Here is a 17,271-nt window from a genome sequence, read left to right as displayed (position 1 = left end):
GTATGTTTAAGTAGTCTTGTCTTCTGGTAAAATGTTCTACTACCCCAGTGTACCTTAGTTTAGCAGAGTTTCTTCAATGGTTCGTCGATGGATCCCTCGAAGGTGGACTCCCTTTAAAGTAGGAGCCACAGGGCGTCCAAAAATCCTCGAAGAAATGTGAACCCTGGCATCGAGAGTACTCGATGAAAAGAGTTTGGTGCCACAAAGATGACTCGATGAAGAACGTAGGCTTGGCAGTGGGCGTCGAGTGTCAGTGTTGGATTTCAGCATCAGCGATGGGGACTCGACCACAGCTGGACTTTGGGGCCTCCCTTGTCAGCATCTTTGTGGACCCCGTTTGGCGGGAAACCCACCGGCCGATTCTCATTGGGACAAAGCGGTCGACGGTGATGGCAAGGGAGCCCTTTGTGTTAAATGATCTTAGACAAAAGGTGGAGCACTGCAGCTCCGGTCATCAAGCAGCACATCTTTCGGATTGGGTTGAAGGAAAACAGCAGCACACCTTCTTCTTCCCGCTGGGCTTCAATGATAAGCAGCTTCAAGTTTCAACTTCAGCTTCTGAACAATCTGGTAAGTGAGAGGGGCGCAGATATATAAATCTGTCCCTCATTCACACTGCTGATCCAAGCTCAGCCAGCCAATCAGTCAGAAGGGCATTCATGCAGGCAGGCAGCCAATAAGGCTCACAGTGCATTCAGGCCAATCACTTCCACCCATACACCCATAACAAGGAATGTGGATTGGGGCAATAACCCAGCCTTTCAGCACACCACACTACATCATGTCAGTTTCAGGCAGGGCTGTCTCAATCTTTGTGTCACACACACAGAAACCAGACACCCATTACATGAAGTTCATATTGGTCACACACTCAATTCACACAGGTCCCACCCCAAGGGTGTACCCACAACATACAATCACTGGGAAGGGTCCAGCCAGTGTGGCCTGGACTTCCCCACAATACCATATATGGTTCGTCCACCCAACAGCCAGTCAGGGGAAGGGACATAGTCAGGGCTTCCCAGAACTTTGGGAAAGCAAAGTAACCAGCAATAGAAACCAAGAGGCCACAGGGATCATCTTGTCTCCTATCGGGAATCCACTGATTCCTATGGCAGGGCATGGGTATCCCAAAATGGAGGATACTCAGGGGACCTGTTAAATTCAGCATGGAGCGGCCACCAGCCCATACCCTGCTCTGTGGGCCACACACCGGTGTCCAACAACATACATAAGGGGTACAGGTTTGTACCCCTTACCCATGGATGCCATAAGGGTATCCCAAGAGTCTCTGTTCACCACAACCAAAAAGAGGAAGATCTGCACTGCAAGGAGCCCCACATGGACTCCTGTGCAGAAAACAACACAGAACACACATGATAAGGGCGTACACGACAAGGGCATAGAGGTCCTGTCCCTCCAATGCATTTCCAGCATCACAAGCAACCACCTAAAAAACATGTGCTCTGCAGACATTATGAACCAAAACTATAGCTCAATGGGTTGCAAACCTGAATGATGCTGCCACACAATTGTCTTTTGGGGCTTGTACTAATTATTCTTACTCGTTTAATTAGCTTTCAGAGGATTAAAGGCTAAGTCATTCTAGTCAGGAGGATTCAAATCCTGCAATGCTCATGGACACTCTTGCAGTAACCCCTCCCACTAAGCTTTCTTTTTATTTTTTTCAGTGCTTCAGAGTGCATGTGGGTACTTCTATGACAATTAGTCCCTAGCATAACTCACAGGGCAACTCTGCAAGATATGGGTTCCTTTGATGTGGTTGATTTGCTCCAGGCAACAATCATAAGCTGCATAAAAGTTATTGGGGCCATGTCTGAAGTCATGTTTTTGCATGTCTGATACATGTGTATGCTTTTACATGCATTCCTGCTTGGGTTTGCAGGGCCGCTGTAAGAGTAAGAGTGGTGACCTCAAAATTCCAAAAAGGGCAGGTGCTATTAACTATTCAGGAGTGTTACGAAAATGCGTATGCCTTTCTGTTTAAACGATGTGATTGAATATGCAACCAAACCAAAGTATTCTTTCAGATGTTCAGACTGAAGAAGAAAAAAAAAACATGCAGTGAAACAAACAATAGGTTTTACGTGTGCAATTGTTGATGGCAGTATATGCGTCAATGACGTAAATATCTAGACCCTTCGTAATTAATGGAAAGTTACAGAAATGTATGCACATTATTGTATGCAGACACACAACATTAGTGATAGACATAGTCAAAGGACGTATCTTAACCAATAGGATTAGCTGGGTATGTGTGGGGTGTTGGGTGAGATTGAATAAACTGAGCTGGTTACAGGTGCCTAGATCCTAGCAAGAGTGGGTCCACTGTGCATTCTGTGTATAATATGCATACAAGTCAGTAGTATGAACATCCTAATGCTCTATGGTTGTTAGAAGTATTTTCTTTTGTCTATTAATAATGTTATTTGTCTGTAAACACTGATTTGCAGACATTTCTGACATTTAAAAAAAAAATAATTACTCCGTATTTAGGGCCAAAGTATTTACTGTGTTCATGCCTGTAGATGTACAGGAAAGTAAACAACTGAAAACACCAACACTATTGCTTTTGGTACTGCTTGTTATGTGTAGGTGAGGCAGATGTGTGGCAGTTAGGGTTCGGCTATTATGAATTACGTGGTGTTCTTGGTTTTGAGGAAAGGCTAAATTGGATGAATACACAGGGTGCAGAACGATTTGATTTCAGTAAACGGGTAGGTGATGATTGCACCTGTGTTCTTTTCATTTTCTTATTACCAGTACATGTTTTCAAAGAGTTATGAAGGAACTGGGGAAAGGGAAGCAATATTGGGCATTCATACATTTGTTTACTGTGCAAATCTCATTAAACAACTTTCTAAAAAAAATGATATCTAGCCAAAAAATATTTTTATGAAATGTACGTCTTTTTAATAAAATGACCCTCAAAGAAATCCACTCAAACCATAGCTCCTAAAAGACATATTTTCAAAGAATGACACAGATTCTTCCCAAGACAATGGTATTTTCCTCGCAGAAGTAAACGGCTACCTGTTACTCTTACAGTCTGTGTTTCCCAAGACGTTCCCCTATTTAGACAGATCATCTGTTCCAAATGTTACCCTGGCATCCAAGAGTGAAACAATGCATATCCTCAGAAATATCACATAGACACAGGGAATAATACCAAGTCTACCCTCTTCTTCTCAGACATGTTCACTTCAGACACAAGAAGTTTGTGGTAAACCTATTCTTCTGCTCGTGTAGAAGATCAGAGGGGTCTTGAATCCTTAGCCCACTGATTCTCTTAACAGAAATACTATCACATATACATTCAATTCAGAGCCAGACTATTCTTTGATCGGCAGCGGTTCACAGATACGTGGAATCCAGTGCCAGCACTTTTCTCTCATCTCAGAAATTGAATCCCATATTAATTGAATCCAGGGTCAGGCTGTTCTCTGTAAACATTGGATCAGAGATCTATTTGAATCCAGTCCAAGCATATTCTGACCTCACACATGGGAACACAGATGTATTGAATCGAAGACCAGCCTATTCTCTCCTCAGACATAGGATTGTAGATACTCTGAATCTTGGTCGAAGCCAATACTCTCCACAGACAGGGGAACCCAGATATATTGAATATAGTGCCAACCTATTATTCTCTGCAGGACATTTAACTTACATATTTTATGAAAAGCCAGTTTATTCTTCCATCAGTCATGGGATCATGCATGTTTTAAATGCAGGCCTAATTTATTCCTCGCTGTATCAATGGGATCAGACATACATTGACTATAGGGCTGTTTTCTTCTCTCATCAGACCTCTGATCACAGATCAATCAATCAAATCAATCAATCATTTATTTTGACCAGGTCATAAAAGTCATAAATACACAAAACCAATAAAATGCATCAATACAAAAGACCCTGGTAATAAAAACAGGAGTAAAACAATGTGCATTAAAAACAGTTAAAATTAAGCATTTAAATACAGCTCATAAGACTAATCCACCACCAGACATAAGCTTAAGTCGCTTCCCCCATGCCAGCAACAGAAAGTGCCCGATGCCAGAGAACACAATTGAATCGCTAGCCAGACAGAAGTGTAGTACAGAGGAGGCCCTATTAGAGTTTGTGAGCATAACCAGAAGTAGCAAATGTTTCTTCCTCGCATACTTATATAATGCACAGAAATAAACAAAATGCTTGATGCTTTCGACTGCACTAGTGCAAAATGGCCAAATGGCCAAATAAGATGCATTCCAAGAATGCTTGAGCGATGCCAAGGGCAGGATGCCGATGCACAGCTTCATGTTTATGTCCCTCAGTAATTTGGGTGGCATACAATCCAGGTAACGTTCAAATCCTCGGATTAATTTCCTAGCCAAATAGAGAGCAAGACTGGTTGAGTTCCCAAGGATCGATCTTGTCTCTTTCTCCAATCTGATCTTGGATGCCCTCTTGAATAATTGTTTAAAATTACTTGGAAGGGGGGCATGGCCAGCAACGGGATGATGAGGACATGAGTTCCTGGCGCTCCGACGGCCGCAGCAAATAGCCTGAATAAATAGCCTGCTACGAGTGGCAAATCTTCCCAAAACACATACCCTCCCGAAGGCAAGCGCCCCCAGCGCACATCGAGAAAATTCCAGGCCGAAATGCATCATTTTGAGCGAGTTTGGAGTGACTGGAAGGAGGCGACGCGCTCGCGGCATCGCAAGATCAAAATGGCCGCGCTCACTGGAGTGAAGCGGGATGGCGGGCAGTCGCGTTGAGGGAGAACCGCGACTATCCACCCACGGACCGCAAAGCAAACGATCTGTCCACTACACCTGCATAAATCAAATGAGCTGTTGGGCGGCAGCCCCAGTGTGGTCTGCGGAGAGGCTTTGGCTGGTGAGGCGAGACAGGCGGGAAACCCACCATACACCCTGCACGACAGGGCTGGGGTCGGTGGAGAGGAGCCAGTGAATTGGCTGAGGAGACGAGGCGAGCTGGTCGCCCACCACACACCACGGCGAACAAGAAGAAACGGCCCCCCATGTACGGGTCACCCCCGCACCACAGAACCGGGAAGGAGCTACGCTGGGTGGAGCACAGAGAACTGACCAGCTGCCGAGTTCGGTGAGGGGAGCCTGTGACATTAAAAGAATCGCTGCCACCCCGCTACAGCAGCCCGGACTACGATACCCACACATTGGCATTCAACATGGGCAAAGACAAATCCAGAAGATTGATATCCCAGAGCAGGATAGATCAATTTACTACACCGACAACTAACGGCCAACCAGAACAAGAAAAAGACCAAACAGATCCCATGGCGGGAACGGAGGGCATGATATCACTAAAGGACATCATGGCAGCCATAGCCGACTCGCGCGCCTCCATAGAGCAGAAAATGGATGGCATCAGCATTGACGTTTCCCTCCTGCGACATGACCTCCAGAAGCTGAAATCGCGCACCGGCGAGGCAGAACAACGCATCTCCGGCGCTGAAGACGGAATAAGGAACATAGAACAGCAGCTGGCCAGAGTCACAACACGTTTAAAAACCATGGAGGAGCGAGTGGATGAGAGCGAGGGAAGATCCAGGCGTAATAACGTTAGGATCCTGGGACTGCCGGAGCTATTTCTTGAACAGTGGCTTACAGACATGTTTGAAGAAAACACGTTCTCCAATTTCTTCTCCTTTGAACGAGCCCACCGTGTGCCGACGGTTCGTCCAATTCCGGGTGCCCCGCCTCGTACAGTGATCACCAAACTACTGAACTATCATGATTGTGATGCACTGATCCAGTCCGCAAGGGCGAAAGGCACCCTCACCTATAATGGATCCAAAATAGCATTCTTCCCAGACTACACCAGGGAAGTGCAGAAGGCTAGACAATCATTTGACCCACTGAAAAAACAACTACAATCCCTCAAGGTGAAATATGGCCTGATGTTCCCTGCCCAACTTAAAATTGGGCAGGGAACAGTCCACTTCACCGCCCCCAGAGACGCGTGGAAATGGACCGAACAACACATCGAGGGAGACTGGACGGCAAAGAGGGGCAACAGAAACAGAAACAGAACACCCCGTGCCCGGCCGGGTCCTGAACCGCCAGACCAACAACCGCCTGCACACGGAATCGCACCACAGCTGCAGGAATAAGAGCACTGACTCCTGAAATATATGTAAACAGAAACACTCAAGACCCTACCATGCGGGGCTTAATGTACTGTATAACAACCTAATGCTGCACATGTATACAGATTGGCCGCAAAGAGACACACAAACAAGCGGCCAGCCCAGACGGAAGCCCCCCTTTCCCTAGTGTGCCACCTTGTGACATTGCACCGGGGTACATCCAGAGCCTACACACAGGGATACAACCCCAAATAGTTTATTTGTTAGCGGGCTCACTCAGCTACGGTTAGCTGAGGTTTGTTGTTGAATGCTCGGGCGACAGATGCTTCGAGTTAGAAGGAGTATGGGGTGGGGGATGGGATGTTTGTTTAACGACGGTTTTGTTCAGAAAAGGGTCCAAGGTTCAAATCTAGAACGCTTTGCCACAACACTATCAGCAGACGACATGTGCACATGGTGCTAAATGCCAGTGATTAACCCGCACTCTTCACCAAATGGCCTCCACTAACACAGATATCAGGACCCTACGACTCCTAATCTGGAATGTTAATGGGATGGGAGGTGGAATCAAGAGACGACTTATCACACAACTCCTAAATCGACACACACCAGACATAGCCTTCCTAACTGAGATCCACGTAGCAGGCACTACATGTACCTTATTCAAACACACCAACTACAGAATTGCACTACATGCTGGGTTCACCACAGGCTCTCGTGGGGTGCTTACATTAATACACAAATGGTTGCCCCTGACCATGATATGGGTGACCCAAGACACTGGCGGCAGGTACACACTTATTACAGGAAAACTATGGAACCAGACGATAGACCTACTCAGGATCTACTCGCCACCAACACTGCTCACCACCCTGTTACAGGACATCACACCTCTGATCTTGGGAGATAACTCAGACCTACTGATAATTGGGGGTGACTTCAACGACTGCGGGATGTGTGGCGTGACCTACACCCAGACACGAGGGAATACTCCTTCCACTCAGGGGTACACGCCTCTTTATCGCGATTAGATTACTTCTTTCTGCCTGGGCCGGAGACTTACTGGACCACAAAGGCAACCCTACTGCCGCGCGGCATATCAGATCATTCCCCCCTTCTAATCGAGCTTAACATGGCTAGACCACCTCCGCCCCCCTCCTGGCACTTAAATAACTACTACCTAGGCCGCCATGATTTTCTGGAGGAAATACAACAAACAACAAAAACTTACCTTGAGTTAAACACGGGATCGGTGGATGATCCGGGGATCCTGTGGGAGGCACTCAAACCGGTGCTGAGCGGTAAGATTTTGTCATGGTCTGCTGCACACCGAAAGAAACACCAACAGAAATTGTTAGAAGCCGAAGAGCAAGTGACTCAGGCTGAACTAAACCACCTGGCACTAGACCAACTGGAAACAAATCGAGCAATAACACTTGCCCAAAACCGCTTACAGAATGTTGCGCTAGACAACGCTAGGCAGGCACATATGACGATGAGAGCTAGAATATATGAGACCGGTGATAAAGCTGGCAAAATGCTGGCATGGTTAGAAAAACGCGAAATAGGCAGCGGCCAGGTCAGGGCGATAAGATCAGAAGGAGCTGAACCCTTACTGACCGACCGCGACATATCCGAGGGCTTCACAGCTTACTATACAGAGCTCTACAGGGCGCCCACATCGCCGATCAATAGATCGGTACTAAACGACATAACCCTCCCCACTCTAAGTGCTGAACAGCAGGCTCTACTTGAGAAAGATATCACAGAGGAGGAACTGATAGCGGCCATGTCGGAACTCCAGACGGGAAAGACACCAGGGCCAAACGGCTTCCTGATTGAGATGTGCCGTAAGCTTGGTACGAATGAAATTGCCCCCCGCTTACTGCGAATGTTCCTTTCAGTCCAAGGAGAGAGGACGCCCACCGGCAGACCTCCGGAAAGCCACGTCGATAGTGATTCCCAAAGCAGACAAACCGCCAGACCTCTGTAGTTCATATCAACCAATTTCACTTATTAATAGTGAGACCAAAATACTAGCAAAAGTACTGGCCAACCGCTTACAAAAGGTCATCACAACATTAATTAACCCGGACCAGTGCGGATTTATGCCGAAACGGTCGACCCGCATGAACATTCATAGGCTACATACTGTAATAGAGAATGCACCCACCACCCGAGGCCCCCTGGCTGTACTGGCGGTTGATTTTGAAAAGGCTTTCGACTCGGTGTACTGGGAGGCAATTTGGGAAATAATGCATCGGATGGGGCTTGGTCCCCAGTTTCTGAGCTGGGTGCAACTCTTATATGAATCCCCCGAGGCACATATGAGAGTGAATGGGTGGCCATTGCAAACCTTTAAGCTTGGGAAGGGAACCAGACAGGGGTGCCCACTATCCGCCATGATATTTGCCCTGGCTTTGGAACCGTTAGCAGAGGCATTGAGAACGTCACCGGCCTGGTGGGGTATTCAGTGGGAAGACGGGTGAGAGGATAGAGTCTCCCTGTACGCGGATGACTTGCTTCTTTACTTAAAAGACCCACACCACGCCTGCTCCACAATTGTAGACATACTGGACAGCTACGGTACTTTCAGCTGGCTAAGAGTAAACTGGCCCAAATCAATACTGTTCCCAATAGGTACCACAACTTTTATACCGCCAGCCAATTGTCCCTTTCGCTTAGAAACCGAGCAGTTTAAATACCTTGGCATACAAATTACTAACGACTTGAGCAGACATGTGACCAATAACCTCCACCCGATAACAACCAGATTCACAGAAGATGCCAGACACTGGGTCTCTCTCCCATTGACCTTACTAGGAAGGGCAGCAATATTCAAAATGATGGATCTTCCACGCTTCTTATACATACTGCAAAATGCCCCACTACACATCCCAGCGAAAGAATTCAAAAAGATAGACAACTCACTAAGGAAACTCCTCTGGAACAACGGACATCCACGTATTGCGCTGGGCACTCTGCAGCGCTCCATTTGGGAGGGAGGGATAGGGCTCCCCGCCTACAGTCCTACTACTGGGCTAGCCAAATGGCAGTGGTCAATGACTTACTGCATGGGGACACCACACTGCCACACAATAGACTGGGGAGTGCCAGAGGATGCGCCAGACCTCAAACTGAACTCCTTTACAAAGTGACTTGTAACTCAGCCCCACAGTCTATGCTATCACACATTGCCCGAGTATGGAAAGACACACACAGGTTCCTGGGATGGGAAGGGAAAATCACCCCACTACAACCACTGTGGAACAACTGGAATCTACCTGAGGTGAACAAGCTTCCGAGATGGCGTACATGGTTACAACATCATATCAGTACAGTGGGCGATATCGTAGAAGGGGGCAGACTGGTGTCCTTTGAAACCCTAGAGTCCAGATTTCACCTCCCAGGCACTGAACGTTTCCAATATGCGCAGATGCAGCATGGCCTACAAGCCCACCTCCCAGCACTTGAAGACATGGCCGAAAGCACTCCCCTTGAAAGAAACATGGTTGAGGCAAACATAGAGACTAAAGTAACGTCCACCATGTTTAATGTAATCACTTCCTTCGCCACCACTGAACTAACCAGCCTAAAGAGCAAATGGGAAAGAGACATAGGATTTATACAACCGGAGGATTGGGTGGGGGCCCTCATGTACCCTCGGGAGGTGGCCATTTCGGCCAGATTTAGACTTATCCAGCTTAAAATACTGCATAGGATTTACTACCCAAGGGTGGCATTATATCGCTGGGGGAAAACATCTGACCCTCACTGTCTTCGGTGCAAGAGGGAGGAGGGAACCTTCTTCCACATACTGTGGGACTGCAACCATATACAACAGTACTGGCAAAAATGTTGCGATGAACTCTCACGGGTACTGGGGAGAACGATACACAGAGACCCGAAGCTACTCCTGCTCAGGATAGAGGAGGAGGGAGAAGCATCTAAATACGAGAAGTTGCTTCTATCGACGACCTTGGCAATAATTAAAAGGAACATTGCACAATTATGGGGTTCGGAAACAACACTGCTGTATGAACAATGGGTGACGGACGTCAACATATGCATTGCAATGGAACGAAGAGTATATACAGCCAGGGGGTGTCCGAGGAAAGCAGACAAAATATGGAACAAATGGGAGGAAGCCCAATGACTGTACCAATCTGAACAATGGATGATAAGGCACAATGTGCAAAAGTAATCCAATCTGGCATATAGCGTGAGAAATAACGGACACTGCAAGACCCTTTTCTTTCCTTTTCTTTTCTTTTCTTTTCTTTCATCTTTTCTTTCTTGTTTTCCTTTCACCTGACCAGGGACTGTTCCACTGGTCATATAGGTTGAATGTTTATATGAAGAATGTATGTTTTGTGATGTTAATATGGAGAAAAAAAACAATAAAATGTGTTATTAAAAAAAAAATACTTGGTATAGAACCAGGTTGTAATCAGAACCCAGATATATTGAATAAAGTGCCAACCTATTCTTCTCTGCAGGATATTTCACTTACATATTTAATCCAAGGACATTCTATTCTTCAATCAGTCATAGGATCATGCATGTATTCAATCCAGAACTACCCACTTACTCTCTGTATCAATGGGATCAAACATACTGGGCTGCAGGGGAGTTGCTAGGTCTGGAAAAGACCCGGGGCTACAGTAATTACTGGACTGTTGGGACTGGGGGCTAGCTAACCTTTTGGCTGTAGCTCCTGAGATTCTATCCGGGGCTACAATTTATAGCCCCCTTAGCCCCTGCATAGCAATGCCTCTGCTGGGCTGCTTTCTTCTCTCATCAGATCTCAGATCACAGACAAACTGAATGCAGGGCAAGCCCATTCTCCCCTCAGTCATGAGGTCACGGATACTTTGTATTCAATGTCTCACCCCCTCAGGAATAGTATCACATGTACAATCAGTCCAGTTTCAACCTGTTCATGTCTGCAGACATAGGGTACTCTGAATCCAGGTTCCAGTCCGTTCTTAATGTAGACATCAAATCATAAATACATTTCATTTAGTCCAAAGCGAGCACATTCTCTTCTCAAAAATGCAATGAAAGATATCTTGTATGCAGGTTCAGTCTACTCCTTTCATCAGCATGGTATCCTATATGCATTGAATCCAGGGTCTAACCTATTCTTTCCTCAGACATGGGATCACAGATACATTTCATTTAATCCAAAGCCTGCAAGACACACATTCTATTCTCTCAAATGGGATGACAGGTACCTTGAATCGGTGGCCAGGCCATGACTCTCTCTGGGAATTGTATCACATGTGCATTCAATTCAGGGCCCAACCTATTCTTCTCTTACACATGGGACCACAGATACATTGAATCCTTGGCCAGTTTATTCCTCTTCCTAACCATGGGATCACAAACACATTGAATACAGGGCCAGCATATTTCACCCCTTGTGATCATATCACTAATACATTGAATCCGAGGCCAGCCTATTTGTCATCTCATGAATGGGTCATGGATGCATTAAATTAATTGCCAGCCTGTTTGTTTCTCTAACAATGTGGTCTTCAAACATTTTAGGCCTGCCCCCCACCCTGAGCAAAATGTGGGCAGGCAGGGCCTCCCAAAAATGCCAAATGGACTGTATGTCCAAATGGCTATGATCTATTCCGTGCCGTCACCGCACCCTACTCCCAGTATAGTCCCTGGAATTCCCCACCTGCACCTATCACAGTCTCTGGACTCCCTCATGCCACTCATAGCCCAGCCTCTGTGCCCTCCCTACCCCACCACATACCCTGGGCTCTCGAAATCCTGCTCCCACCACTATCCCAGGCTCCCACCCATCCTGCTCCCACCACAGTCCCTGGGCTCCCGCACCCTGCTCCCAGCACAGTCCCATGGCCAGTGGTGGCTGGTGAATTTTTAAGTGGAGGGGCATACATATTTTCACCAGATATGCCATAGCAACCGAGCGCAGCGAGGGAGGCCAAACCAATCAAGGGAGGTTTGGGGTGTTTTCCCCTCATGATTTCTTTTTAAATAATGGGTAAAAATGTTGCATTTTAGAGCATACTTTAAAAAAATAAATAGGTAAAAAGTCAAACAGTTTGCAATCGGTGCTGGGGGGTTGAGGGGGAAAGCATGGTATTTTTGACTGGACATCTATGATAGATGTCCTTTAAAAATAAAACCATCCCTGTCCCCTGGGCTCCACAGCGCCTGAGAAGGAGTGCTGATTTTGGCAGATGGGTAGGAGGATTCTGCAACAAAGGCATTTTTACAATGCCTTTGTTGTACAACCCTTCTTCCTCCCTCTATCCCCACTCGACAAAATCAGCTCAATGGACCAAAACAAACACACACACACACACACACATTCACAGAGGAGCTGCCCTTCGCACATACAGAGATGCAGTGCCACAGCCAGCATTTCTAATGAGCTATGCAAGGCTGGTGAAGCAAAATGCCACAGCCTTCCATGCCTCAGTGAGCACGTGCGGCTGGGGAACTGAACTGAACTGTCAAAGGGAAACACTATTTCCCTTTGACAGTTTAGCCATCCCATGAGCACTCCCTCAGCTGGGAAAAGCCGCTGAGGGAGTGCTCATTGTTTCACTGGGTGGACGCCCCCTCGCCCATTATGGCTGGGCTGCTGCGCTCAGACTGGACTATAGGGCAATCAAAAATGCAAAATGCTAGCGTGGGCCAGTCAAAATGGGCCACTTTTTTGGCCAATGTGGGCCAGTTTGATGAGTTACTTCACTATGCAGCTAGTAGTTCTGACCATTGTTGCTGAATAAATATTCTTTAAATATCACAATTTGCTTACATTTAAAAAAAAAAAAAAAAAAAAAACACCCTCTTTGGTACTATTCAAACAGCCTGTGACTAAAGGAATGAATATCCATTTACAACTGTGTGCCACTTTTCCAATGGTGCGTGAAACAGTTTTATGCTTCAGTTTGACCATGTGATCCGCCACTATCCCTATCCTCCATTTAACCAAAAAATATATATATTTACATTTCATGCTGGGCTCTCGCACCCACCCCAGGGATGTGTCCCACAGTTTGAAGACCTCTGCTCTAACATGACACATAGACACATTTACAGATATGCCTTTTCAGGCAGAGCATATGTTTTCCTTTCATATGGGATTATAGATACATTGAGAGGAGAGGGAGAGAATGACAATGAGAAAAACGTGTACATTTCACAAGGTTCCTGTGACTGCATTAGTACATTCGAGACCTGCATTCCTGGTTTTGTGGGACCTGTTGTACTCCCTTAAATGAAAGCATCTTGATAGAATAAAAGGTGCACACCTCTAATTTAACATGGGAACATCTGCATAATAACGGCGCTATTTAGAATGCATTGTTGGTTCTTGCACTGCTGCAAGCAGAGTTTGTAGTAGGACATATTTACAGTCCCTCACCACGGTCAGACTGGGGAATAAAATTGTCTCGGGCACCAATGAAAAAGCAGCTCACCGATGGAAATTCATTCCTTTTGTGACAGACTGCCTGAGTAGTACCCAAGGGGGAGGTGTTTGATGAAAGGTGATGCACAATTGATTTTAAAGAATATAAATTCAGTAACACTGCTCAAAACTACTAGCCGCATAGTGAAGTAACTTATCAAACTGGCCAAATGGGCCACAAAACGGGCCCACTTTGACCAAAAAAAGAGCCCACGCTAGCATTTTGCATTTTTGGTTTGGGCATTGCCCTATAGGCTAGTCCGAGTCTGTCCCTCACTCGGATAGTCTTTTGGCACAACTTGTACATATTCTCCTCTCGATTCCATAGAAGGAGGCAAATAATTTGCACTTACCTCCCCACTCCCTCCACCCCTCTTCTCTCTTCTGCACTTTCACATCCTGAATATTCATAAGGTATTGTACTTTCGTCTTTATCCTTATCCTCCAGTGTTTATATTGTTTCGATCCCATGTTCCCTCCCTGTTGCAATGTGACTTTGAAACACAATTTGCTTGTTGTATAAGCACCTAACAAATGCACAATAAAATAAAAAATAAAAAAAATACTGACCCAGTCTAGTCTTTCCTAATTCATATGGTTATCATTATTTGGATGAATATGTTTTTTTTTACAGATATGCCTTTTCAAACACACCTGGACAACCGAGCATAGTCCCCAAGCCTGACCCAAAAATAGAAATTGGACAGAGATATGGGCTGAGCAGCCTGGACGTGGCCAAAATCAATAAGCTGTATGAATGTGGTAAGTGACCTTCATGAAAATAGACATCGAACTGGCACAGTTTTATTCTTGGCAACATTTCTGCCACATCAGTACCTAGCTGCACACATAGAGTAGAGGTAATGTTCTCTCTGATCGGATATAATATGATATGATATGGCATTTATAACGAGCCTGTACACAAGTGTTTTGAGGCGCGACAAGGAAAAGAGGGGGAAACAGAGGGAAGACAATAACAGCGATCTTACTAGGCCAAGTTTCAATCAGGGCATGCAAGTAAAGGGACCCCAGAGGCAGTGCCAGGGCAACTGGACATACAGGAGCCTGGGTTCAGCGGGTAGCCTGGTGACCAGTGTGTGGAACAGTCAGGACATCAGCAGGGTAGAGGAAGAGAGAAAGCAGAAGCGGAAAGGAAGGTCTTGAGTTGCTTCCAGAACCGGAGGTGGTTCTGCTCAAGTTTGAGAGAGGCAGAGAGGCTGTTCCAGAGGAAGGCCCTAGCCGAACAGAGAGATTTGCTCCTTACTCTTTGCCTGGAAAAGCATCTGACCCTCGGATAGTTGGAAGTGGATGAGCATAGAGCTTGAGAAGAGAGCTGTTTAGGAAGAGAGAGTGGAGGTAGTGGGGTCCCAAGCCCCAGAAAGCCTTGTGGACGATGCAAAGATTCTTGAACTTGATCCCTGCAGCCACAGGGAGCTAGTGCAGAGCTGGGGAGATACAATCCCTGGTCTTAAGTCCAAGGACAAGTCTTGCAGTCCTGTTCTGGATAGGTTGGAGAGGTTGGAGAGTAGAGGTAGGCAGGTTTAGAAACAGACTGTAGCAGTAGTCCAACCTAGAGAGGACCTGACCTCTGGAGACAGTGAGATTCTGGGGGAAAGTGAGGAAAGGAAAAATACCTCAGAGGAGGTGCAGCTGATAGTTTGATTTCTTAGAGACGTCAGAGACGTGAGGAGAGAAGGAGAGAGTAGAGTCGAAGAAGAAACCAAGGTTCTTAGCCTCACAGGTAAGAGCAGGAAGAGGGCTAGCGTGGGTGACCAGAGAGAGCGAGGAAAGGAGGGAGCTGTTGTTCCGATGATGAGGTTCTCAATCTTACTGGCATTACGGCAGAGATCATTAGCGGAACACCATTCCTGAATTGTGGCCAGACAGTCTGGTATGAGAGAAGGGGAAGAGGAGGTGGCTGAGGGAAGTCTGAAAGAGAGCTTTATGTCATCTGCATACAACTGAAAGCCGAAGCAGAAAGTAGCGATGCAGTGGGCAAGATGTGCCAAGTTGTGGTTGAAATGCCAGGGAGAAAGGTTACACCCCTGGGGAACACCAAAAGGAGAGAGAGAGAGAGAGAGAGAGAGAGAGAGAGAGAGAGAGAGAGAGAGAGAGAGAGAGAGAGAGAGAGAGAGAGAGAGAGAGAGAGAGAGAGAGAGAGAGAGAGAGAGTGTGTTAGAAGAGGGGAAAGATCCAAGTTGGACCTGAGAGTGTCGGTCAGTGAGAAAGGATGTCAGCCAGGCCTGGGCCTGATCAGTGATGTCCAGGTTATCTCGGTGGCGATTGAGCAGAATGGCATGGTTGACCGTATCAAAAGCAAAAGAAAGATGGAGGAGAAAGAGGACAGAAGGAAGGTTAGAGTCAAGCAGGGTTGTTGCTAGGACTTAAAAATGATCCGGGGCTACGCTCATTTTGGGACTGTCGGGGTTGGGGGCTAGCCAGCCTTTTTGATTGTAACCCATGAGCTTCTATCCGGGTCTACAACCAAAAGACCCTGGGCTATAGCCCCCTCAGCCCCCCCAGCAATGCCTGTGGAGTCAAGGTTAGAAAGCAGGTGTCCACAGGTGTTCAGGAGTGCAGATTCCATGCTTTTGGCAGCTCTGAAGCCAGACTAGTGGCCGTGGAAACAACCAACAGATTCAGTGTGCGTATTAAGCTGGGAAATGGGCAGCTTTTCAGAGAGTTTGCCCAGGAAAGTAGTGATGGAGATCAGGCGATAGTTAGCCAGAGAGGAAGGATTGGCAGAGGGCTTCTATAGAAGGGGGTGCACAAGGGAGTGCTGAAGGGGGGAGGTAAAGGTTCCAGTGGCAAAGAGTGATTGCAGAAATCACCCAAAGCTTGAGCAAGGGTGTTTATGTGGTCCTTGATGGTTCTGGATGAACAGGGGAGAACCTGTTTAAATGAGACTTTCACAGATCAGACTTGCCTGGAAATTTTGTCTGGGGTGAACAAGGGAAAGGAAGAGAAAGGAGGAGGAGAGACAGCCACAGGCGGGCCAAGAGTGGAGGAGGAGAAGGTAGAGGAAGAGAGGGTGGAAAGAATGTCCTTATTTTTAGTGATGAAATGAGAAGCCAAGGCTGTGCAGAGGGCCTGGAGGGAACAGAAGAGGTAGAGACTGCAGCAAGATTGGCCAGCTCCTTGCAGATTTTGAAGAGTTTGGCCGAGTTGTTAGATGCCACATAGACGTGGGCTTGGGTGTGGGTTCTCTTCTTCGTGAGGACAGACAGTCTGCATTGCCTTTGGAGCAGGCAGCAGGCCAGTTTGTCAGAGGGTGTGCCTGATGCCCTCCACTTCCTCTCAGCCACCCAACACTAACATTTAAGGGTGATGAGGTCAGAATTGTACCAAGAGTTGCACTTGGACTTGGGCTTCAAACAGATCCTCATGACAGGGGCAAGGATATCAAGAGTGTTAGAGATAGAGAGATGAAGGTTAGATAGGGCCGTGTCAGGGTGTGAGTAAGGCAAAGGTGCAGAAGGAGGAGCGAAAGTAGCAGTAAAAGCCTCAACTGACACACACTTCTTGGGTCGGATGACCGAGAAGGTAGGTGGAAGAGCTGGAGTCATTTTGGCCTGAGGGGTGGGGAGAGAGAGGTGGGAGGAAAGGAGAAAGTGGTCACTCCAGGAGAGAGGGGTGGTGAGAGTGTTAGGGAGGGTTGGTCTGAGGAGATCAG

General features: G+C 46.8%; 1 protein-coding gene across 1 annotated transcript in view; it reads left to right on the top strand.

The window, feature by feature from the left end:
* LOC138504992 (astacin-like metalloendopeptidase) overlaps positions 1–17,271 on the top strand; it is a 226,577-nt gene that overhangs the window by 85,398 nt on the left and 123,908 nt on the right. Inside the window, exon 5 of the mRNA XM_069625354.1 lies at positions 14,233–14,360. Coding sequence (XP_069481455.1) covers positions 14,233–14,360 — 128 coding nt within the window. The remainder of the gene's footprint in view (positions 1–14,232; positions 14,361–17,271) is intronic.

Source organism: Ambystoma mexicanum, chromosome 11 (genome assembly GCF_040938575.1).
Source record: "Ambystoma mexicanum isolate Mex_15411 chromosome 11, UKY_AmexF1_1, whole genome shotgun sequence".
Lineage (NCBI taxonomy): Eukaryota > Metazoa > Chordata > Amphibia > Caudata > Ambystomatidae > Ambystoma > Ambystoma mexicanum.
The sequence above is the reverse complement of the archived record's forward strand: the minus strand, read 5'-3'. Positions and strand labels throughout refer to the sequence as shown.